The 22,589-nt window shown below is 31.3% G+C and overlaps 1 protein-coding gene across 3 annotated transcripts in view; it reads right to left on the bottom strand.

Moving 5' to 3' along the window:
- Positions 1-12,133: 12,133 nt before the first annotated feature.
- Positions 12,134-22,589, bottom strand: part of ETAA1 (ETAA1 activator of ATR kinase) — a 13,042-nt gene continuing 2,586 nt past the window's right edge. For 2 of the 3 annotated variants that reach the window (XM_039852421.1, XM_039852422.1), the window contains 3 exons: positions 20,120-20,232; positions 17,893-19,895; positions 12,134-13,202 (listed from right to left, as the gene is read on the bottom strand). In XM_039852421.1, coding sequence (XP_039708355.1) covers positions 13,084-13,202; positions 17,893-19,895; positions 20,120-20,232 — 2,235 coding nt within the window. In that variant the 3' untranslated portion in view covers positions 12,134-13,083. Of the gene's footprint in view, positions 13,203-14,652; positions 14,768-17,892; positions 19,896-20,119; positions 20,233-22,589 lie in introns of all 3 variants that reach the window. The other variant, XR_005650561.1, reaches the window with a different exon arrangement.

The raw sequence follows: 22,589 nt of genomic DNA, 5'->3' as shown, positions 1-22,589 counted from the left end.
TTTTGTTATAAAGATATTTATTAGAACAAAAATATAAACTTATCAGTTATCATAAGAAATGAATAAACACACGTGGAGAGGAAAAGACTATATTGGATAGTTTTTAACACAGGAGAAAACAAAAAGCCAAATGTAAAGTGACAACTAAGACCAAATATATTTATCATCGTAATAACAATAGATAAGTTAATTCATCCATTAAGAGAAGGTGAAACTTAACTTCATATTGTATAAAAAGACATACCTGAAACAAAGTGATTCAGAAGGGAAAATAGAAGGATGAGCAAAGTGTACCAGGCATACACAAGTCAAAAAAAGCCAAAGTCACAGTCTTAATATTGGGCAAGATTTAATTCAGGCTCCAAATCACTAAATGAAACAAAATTTGCTTTATAAAGGTTGTAAAATTTAAAGTGAAAATAAGATAGTTATGAATCTGAATACCAAATAACTTGTGTACACTATTCCAAAAATAGAAACTATTGACAAAGGATTTCACTTCTCTTTAGGGCATAGGAAGTCACAAGAGAAAGTTTCCCCAGTCCTAAAAATGAGATGCAGCTGGATAATCTAAGAAAAGCAAACAAATGAACAACCAAACAAAAATTTCTTCAACCTATCAGAAAGGTCATGTTACAAGGCACCCTAATGAACTAAATTTTAAAAAGTGACACGTTCCTCTAAGGAGAGGAACACACATACTGCTTCACCTTTGGTAGAAAATGATAGGAGGAGGTGGCAGGGAAGAAACCTGCTTGCTAATTGTGCTTAGTTTGTGTCATTTGTTCTTTTTTTCCCTTTACCTGCCTTCATTTGGAGTAACTGAATATTTTACTGATTTTAATCTACCTCCACGATTGTCTTCTTAGTTTTATTTTTAAAAAATTTTTAGTTGTTTCTCTAGGTTTTACAATATACATCTTTAACATCACATTTTATCTAAATAACTTTGTATCACTTATGATTGTCTTAAGACACTTACAACAGTGTACTTACATTTCCTTCCTTACATACTTTATATAATTGTTGAACAATATTTTAATTCCACATGATTTATAATCCTCACAATACCTCGTTACTATTTTGCTTGAGACAATGATCTTTTCATGAACTTTCCTAAAATTGGCTGAGAAGAAACAGAAAATGTGAACAACCAAGTATTATAGGATAAATGAAATTGTCAAATAGCTGTTTCTCCAATAGTACCAGACCGTGAGGGTTTCAAAAACTAATCTATAAGAAACAGATAATCGTGTATGACTTAAATTATACTAGGTTATAGTAAGAGAAGGAAACCCTCTAAATCCTTTTTATAAAGTGGTCATGTCATTGATATCAATGTATAAAATACATTTCACACACATACAAAACTAGTGGTCAGTTTTACTGAAAAAAATAATTCCAAACAAAATACTGGCAAACAGAATCCATCAGCACATTCCAAGAGTAATACAGGAATGTGACTGAGTGAGTTGGATTGTTCTAGTACTATAAGAATGGCTTAAAATAAGGAAAACTAATATTATAGACATAAAATTGAGAGCAGAAAAAACAAGAGAGAAAACTCACATAGTCATTTTATTAATTATGCAATAAGTTTGTTGTAAGAAATATTGCAAATAACAGTAGCTTAAACAAAATAAAAAGTTTACTTCTCGCCCCTGAAGTAGATTGTGCATAAGCAGTTCAGAAATGATATAGTGGTATCCTAGCATTGGGGAGCTAATAGACCCAACTAAAATTAAAGAATTCCATTAATAATTGAAGAAAGAGGGATTAGATATTGGGATTAAATAGTATCTGTCATAGTCATCTTCATAAATGATGATAATAAGACTTTTTTTAAAAAATTCAATAATCCTTGATTTTTTTAAAACTAAAGTAAATAATAGGATAAATATAATAAAAACTATTAGTAAGATATTCTAAAAATCTGAAATGTAGTTAATTTAAAAATGCTAGAAGCATCCTTATTAAAATCAGAAATAAGGTAGGATACCCACAATGACCACAATTATTCAACAATTTTCTTATAGGTTCTAGGCATTACAAATAAAAATTTGTGAATGAGAGAAATAAAATTTGTAAAGGATGAAAGAAGTTATCGGTTGTTTTGGTTATCGTTGATGCATAGAACACACACCTAAAAATAATGGACTTAAAGTAACGTTTACTATCATGATTACACAAGATAATCAGGCAGTTATTTTTACTCTCTAGAGAGATTAAAAGTTTATACTTTAAATCACTTAATTAGTAAAAATTCCAAGATAAGAGTCTAATATTAGGTAATGTTTAACTATTTGGAGAAATACTTTAATAGGATACCCACAATGACCACAATTATCTTTTATCTCTAGATCTTTGCAGATTTTTGGTCACATGTTCCCTCTTTAATATGATTACCTAAAGCAGAAAAATAGGACAATATCCAGTTTGTCTTCTTTTAACTAAATGATGAAAGTGTTTAAAACTCACTATTTCTGTGGTTAACTTTTTAGACTGACTTTTTTAACTTGGTTCACAAAGTAGTATTGTGACTCATGCATTTACAGTTCCAGACACAGTGTAAAGCAGAAGCTTGATCAAGAGCCCAGCATCAGACAAATGAATATAGATGGATAACGAGGCTGACACGGCAGGAGAAATGTTGGTGTTCTGTACGTGAACCTTCGTTGGGAAGTTTCTGGCTGTCATATGACACCATTTGAATTGATCATTTGTTGTTATTTTAAGCTTAATTCATCAATTTTAGAGCTTTTATTCCAGACACATAGAACTGTTCCTATGTTTTAGCCTGTAACTTGCTTAAGGTATTTGGCTCACTTTGATGTGGAATATATTCAAATTGGAACCAAAAATATGAGAATTATGTGAGCTCTCAATAATACTATCCTAACATAATCTATCCTTTTCATCAGCAGTATTCTGTCTTCTCTTAAGTATAAAAACTACATCGAACACTTTAAAAAGAGGCAAATTATATAGTTGCCTGATGTTGAAAGGAACTGTATTATTTCTTGCTATCTCAGAAAACAAAGTAAGTCTAGAATGATAATTTTTTTTTTTTTTTTTGGTTGCAGGGTCAAGGTCCAAGTCAAGAAAATAAAAAATGTTACAGTTTTGTCTGCCCCACATTTCTTGCTTTTGGAAACTGCCCCTCTTGTGTGTCTCATAATTCTGGTGGGGTTGTCAAGGGGCCACTTCCCTGGCCCAAAGGTTGCATGTTTGCAAGCAGGGATAATCAGAGCTCTTGTTCAGTGATTGAGATGGAAACCAGGAAAGAAAGAGGGCCTGTCTGCTTGTAGAGGCTGAGATTATAAACCATGCAAAAGTGGGAATGTTAGGATCCAATTTTCTCACTATGCGGAGAGAGCGTGGCTGAAAATGAAGCCAATGTAGAGGGACACAGAGGATAGAGAGAGAGAATGACAGATAGACGGACCCCAAGGTATAATTTAAGCACTTGGATCAAGCTATACCTAAAAGCATGGATTATAATTTTAAAAATTAGATAACAGGGTTATTTTTGTTAAACTATTTTCCACTGTTTTGAAAACAAACCTCTTTGCAGAACATAGTGTTAAATCTAAGAATTTAAATACCACACATCAATAGTCCTTACATCTGTTTTTGCATGCCACTCATTAGAATTACACTAGTACACCTCATGAAACCCTACTGTTGTTCTGCTATAGTTACCCTTCTTATATAATGGTGTTTGTGCAGTTACTTGAATATTTTAATATATTTTACCCATATTTTAAACAATTGGGTGGAAAACTGAATAATAAGTCTGCTAATTTTAGTGGGTTTACATAATTTTAAAGTTTGGAAACGAATCTTTTTTTTTGAAAGTTGATTGTTAAATTTTTAGAACTTTAACTTTCACATAAATTTCCTAGAAACTTTATGAGAAAAAAATTAAGAGACTAATTATATGTGGTGTTAAGTTAGTGAATACAACTCAAATGTGATTATACATAACCAATCAATTACAAAAAACAGACACATAAAAAAAGATTTAATAGCTATCATACCCTGCTACAAGTATCTTGATATCAAAAGGATTTTTTATTTACTCATTTTTTTAAAAAGTCAAATTTGATAACATATTGGAGTAGTTGAGAGCTACAAGAATCAAAACAAAAGCCTCCACTGCAAGATAATTCACAATCTACATATTGAAATGGACTGAATTTGTATAAAGAGAGAATTACATTACATTGAAGTAAATCAATTACTGCTCTGCTCACATCAAGAATTGTAATATCAGCATAGAATTGAAAATGAAGGCATAAGCAAATAGTAATAAATTAAGCAATAATGAAACAAGTCATAATTTAATTTAGAATGTATTTTAAATGATTAACAATGTCTGTATGACTTCTTTTTAGCTGCATAAACAACTGAAAATGTTAAGGCTTGAAATTCTTACATTTTTTAATATATTAATTTAAATGATATGGGTATTCTATTCAACAAAAATCATCTACTGGCAAGAACCAATAATCCTATATAAAAAAGTTGATAAGTTATTGCTACCTCAAATCATGGCAAAAAATTATGAAATTATTTCTATTATTTCTAACATAAAGCATGTATTTGTAATCAGTCTTTTGTGGCAATATACATGTATACAAAAGTTATATTAGGAAGTGATTGTTTTAACAAAAGCTATCTTTACAAAGAATAATTCAAACCATTCCTATAAATGACAGTCATCTATTATGTACTTTAAATATTATTTGATATCAATTTATATTATTTATTGCATATTTTAATCAAATATATTTAAAAATAGACTCTTAGCAGGTGAAGATTCAAGAAACTTATAGATATGTAAGCAATTTTTAAATTTCCTAACTTTACACAGAAAAGAGTCAGACCTATAGTATGCTCTAGTTCAAAATTAAGTAGGATGAGATTAGGCAGGTCTGGGTTCTAGTACCAGTTCCAGTCTTGAATAAAGCCCTGACCAAGTAACTTAACCTCAGTTGATTCTCAATTTCTTCATATATAAGATGTAGATGTCACATTTTTCACAGTAAATAAGAGTGATGGTTAGGAAAATGAGCACTTGAATTCTGGCCCTATCATTTATTAGCTACATGATCCTGAGCAAGTTAACTACTTTATGGCTTTCTTTTTTTTAATCTTTATGTTTATGTGCGTATTAGAATTCTGAGGCAGGAAAATATTAAGGGTATGCCTAAGAAAAGAGAGTAAGTCTGTGACCATTCATAAAAATAAAATTAAAACATTATAACATCAGGTAATATTTTATCTATCTATCTATCCATCCAACCATCCACCTATTTTTGCTTTTAAAATGTTTGGAAGTACTTAAATACTAGTTGAGTGACTGTACCTGGTAATCTTTTCCTCTATAAACATTTGATTATTAATGAAAGTAAGCTATATTTTCTCAACTCCTACCTCTCAAAAATATGCCCCTCCCTTTTTATTATTGATAACATTTTGAACATCATAAAAAGTGCACTGGTATACCAATTAAAAGATGTAGTTTATTAACATAAATCATAAAGTTTTTAAGTGCGCTACTACACATTTTGGAAAAATACCATTGTCAATTGAAATCTAAAGCTCAATGAATTATTTGAATGAGTTCATTAGTAAAGGACATATTCACAAGTGCTGAGACTGTCTAGATAGCCTAACACTGTAGTTTTCTTTCTGAATAAGCCATTGCCAAGTCTGGAAATGCCATTTCAATAGTCTGGGCAATAATTACAGCTTAGACATGTAGAGTTTTTCCTCTCAAGAGTTTAAAACACTACTGTCCCCATGGCTTAAATTTCCCTCTCTGTGTATTGGGATTTAAAAGCAATGATTTGCATGTCTTATATCTTAAAACTATAAAATGCACATTAAAATGTATATTTTCCCTAAATTTAATATATTTTACTCAAATATTTCACCTATTTTACTAGGCCCCTTATTTCCTTTCCCTGTATTTATTTTAAACACCGATTGAGAAAAATAAAAACCATTACAATGCTAGGCAGTCAGGTGAACAATGAGTTGGTGTTTTTAAAACTAAATTTTATTTTAAAATATTCTTAAATGTTTTGTCATATGAGAATACCCCTTATTTGAAAGCTCATTTTTATTGTTTCTCCTTTACCATTTTCTATTTCTATGTCTTTGGGGAGACTGCACAGTTGAAATTGCTCAAAACCACAAAGACATCTGAGGTTACTAAATTGTGTCAAAAAGTTTTGCTCTGCCTTACAGAGAGTACTCCCAGACTTGGCGATATAATAAATGGCCCAAGATATCTTTAGCACTTAAATAATGTTGTTTATATTTGCATTTAGAAGATACTACTAAATTTTTCATATCAAAGAAGGAAATATTTTCTACTAAACATTTAAAATTCCGATCCTTTTAATAAACCAGTCCAATTGTACAAAAAAAAAAGCCCTGTACCACACCATAAATCAATTAATAGATTGGTTTTTAGATTGGTTTATAGAATGGATTAATTTAAAAAGAATAACCACAGTGACTGCGGAATATACAAAGTAGAAAATAATTCCTGGGAAAAAGCATGAGGTTTAAAGTCAGTCTGCACTGTCTAAAAACAGAATATAGCTCAGGATAGTTAAACTGAGCCCCTGTCTCTTCATCTCTTACCTGGGAATAATGTCACTAGGCAGTTATGACAATTAAGTGGCATTAAACTTGCAAAGTACATAACAAAAGTATCTGACAAATAGTAGTTACTCAAATGTTCCCAGCTCCTGCCAATGTATTACGTCTGCCTCCGTACTTAGTACACAAATGTTTGTGATTGATGCGAGCTCCACCTGGGATGCTCCATCTGGAAGGACTTAACATTGCAAGAGTGTTCAGGGAAGTAAAAAAGATGTAAATGTATTAGAAAATTGAACCATCTTTAGGTAAATAATTATGGAGTAAGACTTCTTACTAAAGAAAGGATTAGAGGATTTATTCAGTCATTAGACAGTTATAAAAGACATATTCTTTGAAAGCCTCATATTAGTTGCTAGGAACCTCCAGGATCTCTGAATGCTCCCTTTCTCTAAACACAGATTGGAGGTGGTAATGAGAAAAAGAACTAACCTTTCACCCATCATCAATCAGGACAGATTGGTCCATATATAAACTATGGTGTCAGATAAGGAAAGATGTTCTAGATTTCTCCCACTCAGACTCCCATTATGTGAAAGAATGACAGTTCAGATAAGCTGGCACTAGACAGAAAGGAAGTTTGTGTGGGTGCTATAGAGCAGTAGACTCAGGGGCTGTACTCAAAGACAATGAACCACGCATGAAGGTCTCTGACATTTGAAAAAAGTAGCACCAATAAGCAAGAATAAAAACCATTAGTTCATTATTGGACCCAAAACACATGTAAGAAAATAAGTGTCCAGTAAGGATTTTGAATTTTCACTCATATTCCTATGGCTCATTTTTTACTTCTTCTTGACTTTTTTGTTGTTGTTGTTAAGTGCTCCTTTCCATTGCCAGATTTTCATCAATATTTAGGAACTACTACAACTATATCAATATGCCTAGACAGTAATAGAAAAACCTAGAATTGGCCCGATATGTTAAAATTTAACATGAAAGTTTATCTAGCAATTGTCTTTGTTGAAAAGAAATGCTGTTTCTCAACCCCACAACACCATTTTTAATGTATTTGATATGCATCCTTTAATTGTTCTTTTAAAAAGGCATTATGTGTACCTATTTTGAGTATAGCCATATAATATCATATAATAATAGATCTTTATCTGCTCTTCCCCACCTCCTAGAACCCGTTAATGCCTGTGTATATTGCCAAATGTAATTCTGAGCTGTTTCTTCTAATGGTTTCATAGTATACTGTATAACAGTGGCTCTCACAGTATAGTCTTCACATTTCATGGGGTTCTCAAGAGAACTTTCCAGAGAGTAGTCAAAAGATGTATTCAGAATTGTCTTCATAATAGTACTGAGACATTACTTCCCTTTTTACTGTGTTTGCATTTGAACTAGTGGTTAAAAAACAATGATGGGTAAAACTACTAGCACTGTAGTACAAATCGAAAGCAGCAACCATAGATACTGGTAGTCATAGGATTTGTCACTGCCACATACTTGCAGTTAAAAACATAAAACAAATAAAAGACTTAATGCCTGTGATGAAGCAATAATAATGATTAATTCTATCAAATTTCAACTCCTTTTTTGTATTCTGTGAGATCAAATAGTAAGTACACAAAAAGCCCTTCTACTGTGTATCAATGTGTAACATTTCAACAAATGGTGCAAGCATAAAATTAGTTGTTTTTTTTACATGGAATACCATTCCCTTGAAAGAATGACTGACATAGTATGGTTATTCAGACTTAGGTATTTGCCACACATTATCTCAAAAAAAAGAACAAAGTTGGCCTGCTATTTCAAGGAAAACAATGTTTGTTTGTTTGTTTATTTTATTTAGTCAATGGAAAAATTCAAGCTTTCGAGCAACCCTTAGAATTTTGGAAAACTTGTATCAGCTACCGTGAACTTGACAGCTTTCTAACACATGGAAGACATTTCATGAGATTAGTGGTAATAGTTAACAAAGGTGATTGTATAATGATGTATCAGTATTTGGAAAATCTGCATAACTCAGTGAACCAATATTTTCCAAATTATCGTGAATGATATTTTGCACATGTGTAAAGGATGTATTCAAAGTACAAAGTAGACCAATTGATTTTAATATACCAAAGCATAAAAAATTCATTTGATTTCAGATTTTACATTTATTTATTAGTTTATTTCAGTTTTTTGTGGTAAATTACACATAACAAAAATTTAACATTTTAACCATTTTAAGTGGTAAATTAGTGGTATGAAATACTTCATAATGTTGTGTAACCATCACCACTGTGTTGGGCAGAGGCTTGTGGCTGGTGTATTAGATCAAGAATATGTGGATTATGACCTGCTGAAGGAGGAGGCACAAGCCACCCAAAAGGGGTCAGATAGCTTCCTCAGCATTTGAGCTCTCGCTTTGGGGAAGTAAAAACCTTGGAGTTATTTTGATGGAAGGTGCAGTTTCAACACTCATCCAGAGGAAGTAAAGACAAGACTGCCAGGACACAGTGAGCCAGGCAGTCCCCCATTTCCGGTGGAGCCAGCAGGAGATGGAGAGCAGGGTAGCAAACACCTATTACTATGAGGTGGTTGGGGGCAGAGGTCACTAACTTTTTGTGGGCTCAACTCTCTAAACGTTTATTTTAAAAAGTGTGCCAAAGAAAAAAGTGGAAACTTGTGGCAGGATTCCTAAGCTCAGGTCTTATCCCAATGTCCAGACTCTTGAGTGTTAGAGGTTTGTCATAGTGTAATGCCTAGGAAGCAACTCAAAATAGCTGCTTTCTCTTCACAATCACCTTTCATCTCCAGAACTCTTTTCATCCTGTAAAACTGCTAATGATGATGAACTTTTCATGTGCTTATATGCTATCTATTTATCTTTTTGATGAATTGGCTGTTCAAATCTTTTGTTCTTCCCCTTTTTATTGGGTTGTTTTATGTCTTAAGGTTTTGAGGGTAATTTATATTTTCTGGACACAAGTTCTTAATCAGTATGTGATTTTCAGATCGTTCTCGTTTGTGGGTTGTATTTTTTTTTTTTTTTGGTGGTATCCTTTGAAGCATAAGTTTTTAATTATGATAATATTCACATTCTTTTTGTAATGAGACTTTTGTGTCATATCTAAGAAATGTGCCTAGAGACTTATTCCCTTATTTTCTTCTAAGAGTTTTACAATTTTAGCTCTCACAAATTTGGCTGATGATCCATTTTGAGTAATTTTTACATGATATGAGGTAGGAGTTCAATTTAGTTCTTTCGTCTGTTTACATCCAGTTATTCTAGTATCATTTGTGGAAAAGACTATTCTTTACCCATTGAACAGTCTTGGCACCCTTGCTGAATCTCTTATGTCTTTCGAAGAGCAGGCGTATCTTCATTTTGATGAATTCTTATCAATTTGTTCTTTTATGGATTGTGCTTTTGGAGTCATATTTAAAACTTTGGGTAATGCAAAGTCAGTTTCATTTGTTTCTTACAGAGGGTTTATAGTTTAAGTTTTGTATTTAGGTCTATGATACATTTTTAATTTTTGTATAGTAGGAGGTATAGATTTTTTGTTTGTTTTTTGCCTATGGTGTTCTATTGTTACAATTTAATGAAGATTATTTTCTTTACTGAGTTGTCTTTGTATGTTTGTCAAAACTCAATTGTCCATGTATGTGTGAAACTATTTATGAACTGTATATTGTTTCACTGATATATTTGTCTGTCTGTCTGTCTGTATGCCACTACCAGAGTCATGATTTCTGTAGCTTTATTTACAAGTCTTGAAATCAGGTACTATTAGTGTATCAATTTTATTCTTTTGAAGTCACTTTTGGCAATTCTATGTCCTTTGCATTTCCATATGAATTTTAAAATCAGTTTGTTTCTACAAAAAATTAGTTGTTAATATCATTGGGATTATGTCAAATCTATAGATTTGGGGAGAATTGATATCTTAATATTGTCTTCTGAACCATTAACACGGTGCATCTCTTCATTTAGGTCTTTTTTCTTTCAGCAACATTTTATCATTTTCAGTGTATAGGTCCTCTGCAACTTCTATTGGATTTATCCCTAAGAACGTCATATTTTTAAATGCATTTATAAATAGGTTTTAATTTCATTTGTTGCTAGTATATAAAAGTAATTTACTCTCGTATATCAATGTTGTATCCTGTAACTTTGGTAAACTTACTTCTAGTAGCATTTTTTATAGATCGACTTTCTGAATGGATGATCATGTTGTCTGCAAATAAAGTTGTCTTCTTTCCAATCTGGATGATTTTCATTTCTTTCTTGCCTTACTGAACCTCCACTACAATAACAAAGAGAAATGGTGAGAACAGGCATCTCTGCCTTGTTACCAATCTTAGGGAAGAAATAAATTTTCACCATTATGTTGCCTGTACCTTTTTTTGTAGATGCCCTTTTAATTAGATTTGGGAAGTTTCTTTCTAACGTATTAATCATGTGACTTTCCTTTTCTTTTGTTGATATAGTGTATTTCATTGACTTACTTTCAAATGTTAAAAACTAACCCTGCAATATCATAGTAAATGTTATTTGGTCATGATAGATCATTCTTTTTATATTATGTTGAATTTGCTTTGCTAAAATTTTGTTGAGAATTTTTGCATTTTGTTTATAAGGGATATTGGTCTTTAGTTTCCTTTTAATGTTTTTCTCAGGCTTTAGTATTTGAATAATGCTCACCTCATAGAATGAGTTGGGAATAGTTCATCTTCAATTCTCTGGAATTGTTTGGGTAGAATTGGACAGAATAGGCTAAAGGCAGTCTAGAGGAAGCAAGTGTAGACAGGGAAGAGCTTAAGCAAATGTAGTGATAAAGCATAGTAAGAACACGGGTGAAGCCATTTTAGAGAAAGATAAGATTCTCAGTTAATTTTCTTACAGAAAACTTATTTATATAGTCATGTGCTGCATAACGACATTTCAGTTGACAAAGGCCCACACAGAGCAATAGTCTGTACTACATAGCTTAGGTGTATAGTAGGCTCTACCGTGTCTGTGTAAGTTATTCTATGGTGTTCACACAATGAAAAAATCGCTTAACGATGTATTTCTCAGGATATATCCCTACCATTAAATAGCACATGACTGTATTTACTTAGATCCTTTACTATATTTTCTTAGATAATAAAGTTTACTTAGAATGTGCTACTCTATATATGAAAATACAATTTTCACAGTGATATGTCTATATAGCAATATCTTAAAATGCATTTAATTATTTCAAGACTATCACAGCTCTAAGAAACCTGAATAGCGAACCACCAAATAGGTATTTTACATCTGTAACTTTTCTCAGGTCTCCTAAAGCCATTTAGGATAAAAAAAGCATCCTTACTGCCCTTGTGCTCTCTGCTTGAATTTTAATTTTGGTTTAGCAAATTCCAAACCAGTAAAAATAAAAATAAAAAAGAGTAAAAGAACAAATTAGTAAAGTCAGTAAATTAATCAAGGAAAAATTACATAGTTATAAGAAAATGGGAAAGAGAAAGACTCTCATTTTTATATCCTGGAATGATTCTTTAATACAAGAAACAATGAGCATCAAGTTTAAACGGTTCTTAATGTACGTTTTTAAGTTTTATATTATAAATAACTACAAGTTATTTTATGTACTAATACCCTGAAGGAAATGGTACAATTGTCTAAGTATCCATTAGAGTGAAAGAAATCATTCTAATCCCAATACAGCTTTAACTTGTCATGTGTCTTTCAGAATAACAATACTCATTTCTCACCTATACAATGAAGCTGGATCAGATATCTAAAGTTTGACAGTTCTAAATGTTAATGAAGCTACATTATTTACACAGCCAATCCACTTTTTTCCCCTAAACTTCTTAAATCAGCATTTTCCCTAAAAATAGTGGAAAGTTTACAAAATGCATTATTCTAGAAAATTAAAATTTAAATCTTTTTCACAGTAGGAATTCAAAACAATAATTTCCTTACAAGTAAATTAAAGTCCTTTATTTCCTACCAACCATGAAGATGAAAGTATTAATTTGAATTCAGAAAGGTATAAAAACCTTAAGGAACAGTTACATCAAGTAAAAACTATAAAAAAAAAAAGTCTCTACTTAGTAAGTTGAAGCTTTGTATTAAGAAAAGACATTACGATAAAAAATTTAGTAGATAACCCATTTTTTTGATGATCTACAATCACAGTATTTAAAAAATGTAGCTAATTGCCTCTGTACAATTCTACTACATAATTGTTAGCTTTCCTAAATTTCCCAAACTTACATATGATTACTTTCACATACAACTCTAAGTAAAGGCTTCACTGACCATTGCAAACACTGATTTATTAAATAAAGTAGAAGTCCATGCTTTATAACTCAGCATTATATTTCTCACAGAGAAATCAAGAAACAATATTTCCTATCATAGATAGTTATCAACTGTCTTTGTTAAGTCTTCCACTTAATTCTTCACTGGAGAAATCAAGTGGGAGCTGCTTTTATAGATGATGCCTGTGTTTTGGCCATTCTTCGAACCAGCGCTTCTTGTCTCTTTCTTTGAATTTCTTCAGGAGAATACTTTCTATTTTTCTCTTCTTCCTCTAAAAATTAAACAAAATACAGATATTAGTTGTATAAACTAGAAAGTCATTCTGCATATAAATTTGAATTTTTACTTTTTTATTACCCAGATTTGCCATATTGGTTTGGCTATTAAATCACACTAATCTACTAAATATAAGATTCCAAGTACAGATATAATGCTCTAGGACAAAAGAAAATTGAGCACTGATCAATCTGTTCCTATGTGATCCACTCTTTTCAAAGTAAGATAAAATTAATTTGATTAAAAATGGTACATTTTGACTACCTAGCAAATAATTCTGTGAACAATGACATCTAATTTATATAACCAATGTATGAATACATCTTAAAAACAAACTGGGATTTTAAATGTAGTCAAAATATCATTTATTAAATTAGATAATACCTCAAACAGTGTACTTCTACTATAAGCTATATTTATATTCACACCAACTTTTTTTCCTCTATAGGGAACCTCCAAGATTTTCATTTCAGCCATACAGTAAAAATATTTTAAAGTGACAGAGTGAAATCCAGCATGTCAATAAACATGTAACTCACTGTCAGATACTATCTTTTTATTTGGAAAACACATTTTACATAAATATTACAAAATTACTTCAAAAAGCAGAATATCTGAAAATCTTCAACATGTCTTTTTAATATATAATAAAGTGAAGCATTCTGATAAATTATGCAGCATAGAGTATACTTTAGATAAACATACTATAAAATAAACAATATTTTAAATTAAATAAATGAAAATAAGTTCTATTTTAATATCTAATTCTACCTCTATCAAAAAACTGAGTTCTAATAAAATGAACTTAATTTGATAGTTAAGTCATTTTGAGCTAAAATATTAGATAAATACTAACAAAAATCAAACTTCAAATAGCAAACCTATTTTCTCATTTAAATGTTTTAGAATTAAGACCATCACCTTGAAACATATTTAAGTGGCCTTGTATTGTACTGGTAAAACCACCTATGTTGCAAAATCTGCCTTTCTGTAGTACTGTCAGCAGAGAAATATTATTTACACTGACATCTAGACAAAGGTTCAGAATTTATGTTATAACAGGCATTTCCCTTGTTCACTAAGGAAAATATTTGCCCAAAATATATCACCTGTCTTCCTTTTCTTTCTTGGTATAATCTAAATGGGAGTGGGTGTCCTGGGTAAGAGACATATATTTTGAATAAACTCCCTAATAATTCTGATGTCTTTATTTCCTAAACTAATAATCTCACAGACTATAGCTATTTTCCTTTACAGAAAGATACTACAAGCTACTTTAAAATTAGCCTAATTATCTAATATTTTTGTCTCAAAGTTGAGAAATACAAGAAACTCTGAATAGATACACATACAGTTTACATTCGATTGACCGTAAGTTTTGAAGGAAGAAAGGTTAATAATCCATGATGGCAGAAGAGAATATAGCTCCCTAAAATTGGTCTTACAATTCGCTTGGTGATATTCTGGAAAATAATTTCAAAGGATATAATAAAGTCACATCATGAAAATCTGATTTAGAGAGTCATCCATTTCTCCCATCAGCCCTTCCTTTAACTCAATCTGCAATAAAAATACATAGCAAAGTCTCAAACTATTGCAAGGTACAAAGCAAGAGTGGTTCTTAATCTTTAACCTAAAGCAGGAGAGTCAGCAATTTTTTTTCTGTAACGGGCCAGAAAGTAAATATGTTAACCTTTAAGGGTCATTTGTGTCTGTTGCAACTGCTCATTTACGTCTCTGTAGCACTGAAGACGGCCAGGGACAATACAGAAACAAATGATGTGGCTATATTCAAATAAAACTTTGTGTAGGGGCAATGAAATTGGAATTCTATATAATTTTCAAGAGTCATGAGCTATTATTCTTTTGATTTTTTTTCAACTATTTAAAATGTGAAAAGCAGCTTAATATGCTGGCTGTACAAAAACAGACCATATAGACTGAATCTAAACAGGCCAGGTTTTGCCAAACCCTGCCTTAAAGCAATGAGGTAGTTAAATGGGTTTTGTTTCAAAGATATTCCCTGGAGAGCAGTTTGCTATAGCAACATACAAAAAAGTATAAACAACAGAAAATATCAACAAGGTCAATATTATTAGATTAGATATTACAAATAAATTTAAAGGAAAAATTGATAAAACTGAAAGGCAGATTATTCATCCATAAAAAATATGGATAAGATAGTAGACAGAAGTCTTGGGAAAACTCAAATTTCCAGAGAGTTTTAGTCTTTAATGGAATTATAACTATATACAAATATATTCATGTTGGGAGTATGGGTGAATTAATTACTTATTAAAATATAAATATTTAAAATTATTATAGATTGGCAATTTTTAAAGTTTCAAAATATCTAGTTTGGGCTATAATGTAGAGAAATATATTCACTGTCAGTGTTGATAAGAATATAACTTAATGTAACTTTTGGGGAAGATTTGGTGATATACATCAAAATTCAAAATCTTCTTACATCAATTTTTCAGTAATTAACAGATATAAACACAAGAGCATGCAGAAATTTATACAGAAGGATATTCACTGGAGGATTGTTTGTATTGCAAAAAACTGCAACCAAACTAAACTCTCATCAATAGAGACACAGTTAAATAAATTATGGTACATCCATATAATGACATACTATGTGATCATTATTAAAAGTACTGAAGCAAATCTATATGTACAAACCAGAAAAGATAGCTATAGTATATTAAATAAAGGCAAAACCAAGTTGCCAAACAGTGGGTATATATTATATAATTCCATCTATTCAAATAAATCTGTAAGTATATAATACACATGTTTTATATGCACAAAAATGTTACGATATATTTAGCAGTGACTTTCAATGAGAAATGGGGGGAAAGAAAAAATAGAGGACTTAACTTTTTACTTCGAATTAATCTATAGTGTTTTCTTTCTTTTTAAACAACTAGCATATTACTGTTATAATTTTTTAAAGGAGAGGGATCAGTTAAATAGGAAAGTTTAAGCAGTAATGCCAACAAAAATATCATCTAGAATCTAAACAGAAAACAATAATTTTATAAGAAACTAAAAACTTTCTTGTATTAGTATTGATCTACATAATAGATAAGAATTCTAATGTTGGCCCCAAGTGAGGGTGGACTAATTAAGAAAATCTATAATTACAAGCTGGTATAGTAAATGCTATAACAGAAGTTAGTAATGGGTACTGGAGAAACCCAGAGAAAGTGAATCTAAATCATTCTGGGCGGTTAGAAACACACTGTGTTTTAAAGGAGAAATGGAAAATGGCCTGGCAGATCTGGCATATGCATGTGTGGGCACTATGTTCCTGGTAGAGGAAACAGGATCTGCAAAACCGTGAATCTGTTAGAAAGCGCTGGGTATTAAGAAGCACTAACAGTTATGATAGATATATTCCCTTTTAAAAAAATATTATGATATCAGGAAATAACAGACTTTTCCCATTACATGGCATGATGTTCATTCAAATATTTATTAAACATTTTCTAGGTGGCAGATGCTGTGATAGGCCTAGGTTCTCATTGATAAGACAAACAGTAATCAATATTTAATAGCGAACTGTGATAAAAGAAGTGAAGGAAAAAAGAGATGATGGAAAACAAGGAAAAGACTTATAGACTGTTTGAGGAAGGCCTCTGTGAGAGAGTAATATTTAAACTGAGACCTAAGGATAAAAAAGCATCAACCAAAGGGTGAGAGTGGGGGAGGGTCAAATGTTGGGTAGTTTTAGTTGGGAACAGCATAGTCAAAGCTCCTGAACTAGGAAAGAACCTATTTCCTTTGAGGAACTGAAAGACAGTTGGTGTAGTTGAAGCTTAGTATGTAAGGGAAAAAAGAGGACAGGCAAGTTAAGGAAAGATAATTCAAGGCTTTGTAGATCACAGTGTAAAGTCTGGACTTTATTTGAAATATGATTGGCAGCCAATGAAAGCTATGGTTAAGCATAGGAAAGTCATGTTTCCCTATTTGTTTGTCAAAGACAATTCTGTTGTTTGAAGATCAGAAATGAAAGAAGACAGGTGAAAGAACAGCAACAGTCTAGTCCATAAATGTTCACTTGGAAAAGGATGGTAGCAATAGAGAGAAAAATGGGCAGTTTTGAGATATTTTTTGAGGTAAAAACAATGAAACTTGCTGATGAAAAGAATTTGGGAAAAGAGGAATTGGAAGAATGAAAGATGACAGGCTGTACTGAGTAAGTTATCATTCTAACTATCACAACAGAGTTTTATACCAGTTATTATAGTATCAAAGGTGTTTAATTAGAATGCTCTAAATTTTCAAACATTATTCACCTCAATGTTCTGCTAAACACACAGGAGTAAGATTATTCAAGTTTTAAAACACTGAGATATTTAGTAAACACAATCTCACATAGTAACACATATACCTAAAGTACGATTTCTAGAAAATACAGAAAACTTTCAAAAAAATATTTACTGAGTGTCTACTATATGCTAGTTACTGTATTAAATGTTGGGAAAGAATCTGATGTAGTCTTTTGAAAACATAAATCACCTATGCTTTGTATATTACAGCATAATTATTTGTAAGTTTGAGTTCTAGTCAAACATCATAATTTTAACCTTACATGTAATGCAAATTCAATACAACAAAAAACTAGTTTGGCTACTTTCCGAGATGATACCGTTCAAAGGAAACAATTTCATACATACCTTTTGAAGGTTGTTTCAAAGATTCAGAAAGTTTCACCGAAGACTGCTGTTGAATAGCCTTCCCACAGGAGTTGATGGTTTTGTTTTTCTCCGAACCCTGTGTAATACTGGTATCAGAGATACTTCCTGTTATACAATTTTCATTAAACTGGGAAAGAATCTGAGAATTTTTCATCTTTGTAAATGTATACTTAGAAAATCTAACTGTTCTGTTAAGATTACTCTGAGCTTCATCTATTATAGTCCTATGGGACATAGGCTGAGTACTCAACTTCTTCTTATAAGTAGCAATTTCTGTACTCATATGACTTGAATTCACATTCAAACTTGAACTTCTTGTAAGAACCGATTTGGAACTATTCACTTGTATTGGAACATCAGTGTTATTACAAAAGACAGGCAGATTATTCATCAGACAATTTGAGTTCTTAGAGTATATAGTCAGATTTGTTGTAGCACCTAAAAAACTCGGAGAATTTCCATAAATTTCCTCTTTTTGCATCTTCATTGATTTATTTATTAGTGAGCTATTTGTCAATGAAGATGTTTGTGCTGAAATATTACGCAGATTCAAGTGTGTTGACTGCACCAATGGACTTCCTTGTTTAGATGTAGTAAACATGTTTTGGGCTCCATGACTGGAACTATTACTGATTTCAAGTATACTTTCTGATGTCTTGCTGTGCTTTCTAAAGTCTTGTTGTTGAGTTAGTCTTTCAAAATCATCACATGCTTGGTATAATAAATCATCATCTACATCGTCTGCTTCCCAGGTATTCTCTAATTGATGACATGCTTTAACAATTTCATGGGCAAATGATGGGTCATTCCAATCATCAGAGAAAGAATCCAACTTTGATGCATTAGTCTGATAAGCATCGCCCAAAGCAGCAGAGCCAAAAGGAACATTAGCAGATGTTTTAAAAGACTGATTAAAATTAGACTTATTTTTTTGTTCATTAGAATATCCTGTGTTCAAAGTAGACTTTTTTCCAGAAGTATTAACATTAGGAATAAATTTAGTATGAGTATCTCCCTTTACTTTTGTCAAATTAGATGCAACAGCACAATCTTGAGTTTTGTCTTGAATGATTTCATTGAAAGAGTTCTCAAATTTCATTTTATTTCCAATGGAGGATAATTTGTTTGATTTATCATTTGAATTTGGTGAAAATTTATATGTTCCGGCATCTATTAATTCACTGTTATGTGTCTTTGCAGAAAGATCTTGTAAAATTTTTGAATCTCTTAACCCAGCATCTAGACTTACATTTGTTCTTGAGTTACTTTTATCGTTTTTACTGTTAAAGGTACAAATTCCCTTTTGATCGGCCATCTGGGCTGGTTCAGACATTTCTACATTTTGCATAACAAAAGATTCATTACTTAGTAAATTCTCCCAATCATCCTCAAGATCATCAGTAGTAAATGCATCAAAGTGCTTATTAGAAGCTTCTGGCTCCTCAGGACAGGAAGTCACATTCGATTTTTTCATTCCAGGAGTATCTACTTGATGAGAAAGTGATGCTGCAGGTTTATTTGGCAGTTTTTCAGTGACCAGAGTTTCATTAGTAATGATTTTCTCCTCTTTCAAAGTGCTTCTCTTTCCAAAGGTAGTATTAATGGTATTCCAAAAAGCATCTGACAGATCTTGGCTTAACTGTCCACTACATTTCTGAGTAGAACCATCAAAAATGGCATTAAAGGCTGCTTCAGCATTTTGGTCAAATGGCTTTTGACTGCTATTTTTATCATTTACCATAGATACCTTGGTATTTTCTTTTATTGGCTTCTTTATTACAGCATTATCTATTTCAGGAACTATATCATGTAGTAACTGCATTTGAACATCATAATTATTTAAAGTCTCTGTTTCTGAAATCATCTGGATAAAATCGTGATTTCTCTTGTTTTGCTCTTGAATCACATCTAGCTCTTCCATATTTTTATCAAACTGCTTAGCCAATTTCATAAGTTCTTCCTCTCGATCTTGTGTTTTTAATCTATTAAACAAATATTTTAAACAATTGTAAATAAGAAAATGTCTAAGAGTCATTACAAATATTTGTTATTTAACACATTAAAACTTGAAAATTTTGAAATTTACATTATCATTACTTAAAGTCCAAAATTTTACATGTCAAAGCTAAGAAAGTTTTTGATGTAGTCACAAAACCAAAATATTTATTTCACTGAATGTCAGAAAAGCTAAAAAGTTTAAACTTACTTTGTGCAGCTGAATTTTGCTCTTGATTTTCCTTTTGCTACATTAGGAGTACAAGGAATAGCAGTTGCACCAATCCACATGCCCAGCATAGAGTCTGTTGTTGGTTTTTCATCCTTTGGCAGAGAGAAATAAAGGAGGAGAAAAGTACAAAAAAAAAAGAAAGGAAGGAAGGAAGGAAGGAAGGGAAGGAGGGAGGGAAAACTTTATTATGTTGAATTATTTTCCTAAAGTAATCAATTCTCGTAAGGTGATAGTTATTAAACAATCTCCAAAACAATAAGAAGCTGGAGGATGGTAATAAATAGTTGCAAGAAGTGATACATTTATGTTTCAGGGAATAAAAACATTCAAAATTGGGAATTTCTAATTTTCAAAAATGTAAAGTTTTAGTAATTTGATTAACAAGTGCATTTTAATAATAAAGACACATTTTTACCAAAACTGATCAACATAAGATATTTATAGAAATAAACATTAGTATCAGAAACAAACTGTAGCATAAATCAACAGAATTAAGAAGAGACAGATATATGAAATTCTTTCTATATCACCTGATTTTCCAAATTTTCCCTATCCTCATTATAACCCTTTAACTAAATTTGGACGATCCACGTTGACCTGAATTAAGAACACTTCCACAGAATTAAGATCAGGACTGAGTTAGAGGTTAAGTACAGGGTTAGAACTGATGCTAAGAATAAGGTAGGAGAAAAGTTATTTTAGTTCTGCATATTTTTGCTATGCTTTTCAGTCACTTGATCAAGCAAAATATTAGAGGATGATTTTATGCATTAGTTACAAACCAAACTAACAAATCGAATAGGTTAACCATTTTCTACTCCCTATTTTTATAATATGTAGAATCTACATAAAAAACTATCACACAAGGTAAAAATAATCTTATCACTAGATTACTTGAAGGCAAGGACTATTATGATAGTCCAGCATCTAGCCAAATGAACATAAAGATGTCAGTTCATATTTATTTACTAGAATCCTTAACTGATCAACAAGTAGTTTTCTTAGATGTCCAGTTGGATCAAGAAGATTTTAGCATTGCAAAATACTCAAACCAATAATTTCACTCTCAGTATACTTTTTCCTTTTTGTTTCAACAACCTCATAGGGAAAATAACATTCTTAATGACTTAATTATGGATTTTTTTGGTCCATTTACCAAGTAATTGTAAATTTGTTCAATAAAAGTATGACAAGTTTATACATACAATTTTATATAGACATAGGTCACCTGTATGTTTTTTATACTATTTGTGTTATATTTTCAAATTTTCTTCATTAATAATTATATAAGACAATCCAGGTGCTACATAAGGTATCTAAACACATTATTCATTTAATCCTAAAGAATGCACCATGTACTTATATAAAAATGATGGAGATATATACACCATCTTCAAACAAACAACACTATATAAAAAGTATCCTTGAAGAAAGTGAAATGACTGTCCAATTAAAACATAAGTGAATATTTTTTTAAATGCCATCTCTGGAAATATTAAGGTGACTTAAAAATAATTATTTGAGGAAGATAACATATCTAAAAATAAACGTGAGTATGTCATTCTGAGCACACTTTTTAAAGCTTTCAAAAAGACACTGATACTACCAGAGTTATGTTTTAAAAATGCTCAGTTGAGAAGGGCAACATTTAAAAGCAACTAATTTCACTGTACTTTTTCTTATACACAAGTTACCACTTGCATACCATTGCTATTTCTTTATGTGAGCTATTATTTCCAGCCCACTTAAGTAAAGTCCAATAATTTACTCAACTATCTTTTTATCACTATTTAGGCTGGCCAGCCCAAACACATTTTATAATGCTTCCTTCATGTGAAACCCACAATTAATGAAGATCTATTGTTAACTCATGAAGTAAGTAGTATTATGGCATAAATGCTATTTAACTAATGAACCATATGTAAAGTGAATTTCTATGACATGCCAAACGTGGAATGCAGAGCTAGTAGCAACAGAGTTGTTTTGACTGTGCTAGTTATTATTTCAGATATTTCACAGCAACTAAGAAAAACCTTAGTTCCTGTCTCTTCCACTTGAACTGCGGTGATTCCTTCTAACCACAGTTTAGGCCAGGGCCATCTATTGTTTATGGTCAACATATAGTCACTACTCATGGGCATGTCAAAGAAAATACCATACTTCTCATAGAGAAGACACTAAGCAAAAATTGGATGTTTTCTAGATTTAAATGTTGCTAAATAAGGAAAATAAAGAGGAAAGTAAAGAGGTTCAGAATACAGGTTGACTTAAATTTCTATTTCTATTTCACTCAAGCAGTACAGTAAATATGAAATAAAGAAAAGGAAACTTTTGCAGATGGTTCTATTACGGCATATGATTTAACTATCATAATTAACTTTAAAATAACCTTACCTTATAGTCTCTACAGTTTACAAAGAATTTTTATCTAATTTAATCCTCATAATAA

The sequence above is a fragment of the Pteropus medius genome, unplaced genomic scaffold (assembly GCF_902729225.1).
Source record: "Pteropus medius unplaced genomic scaffold, Ma_sr-lr_union100, whole genome shotgun sequence".
NCBI lineage: Eukaryota > Metazoa > Chordata > Mammalia > Chiroptera > Pteropodidae > Pteropus > Pteropus medius.
This window is presented reverse-complemented; position numbering and strand designations above follow the sequence as displayed.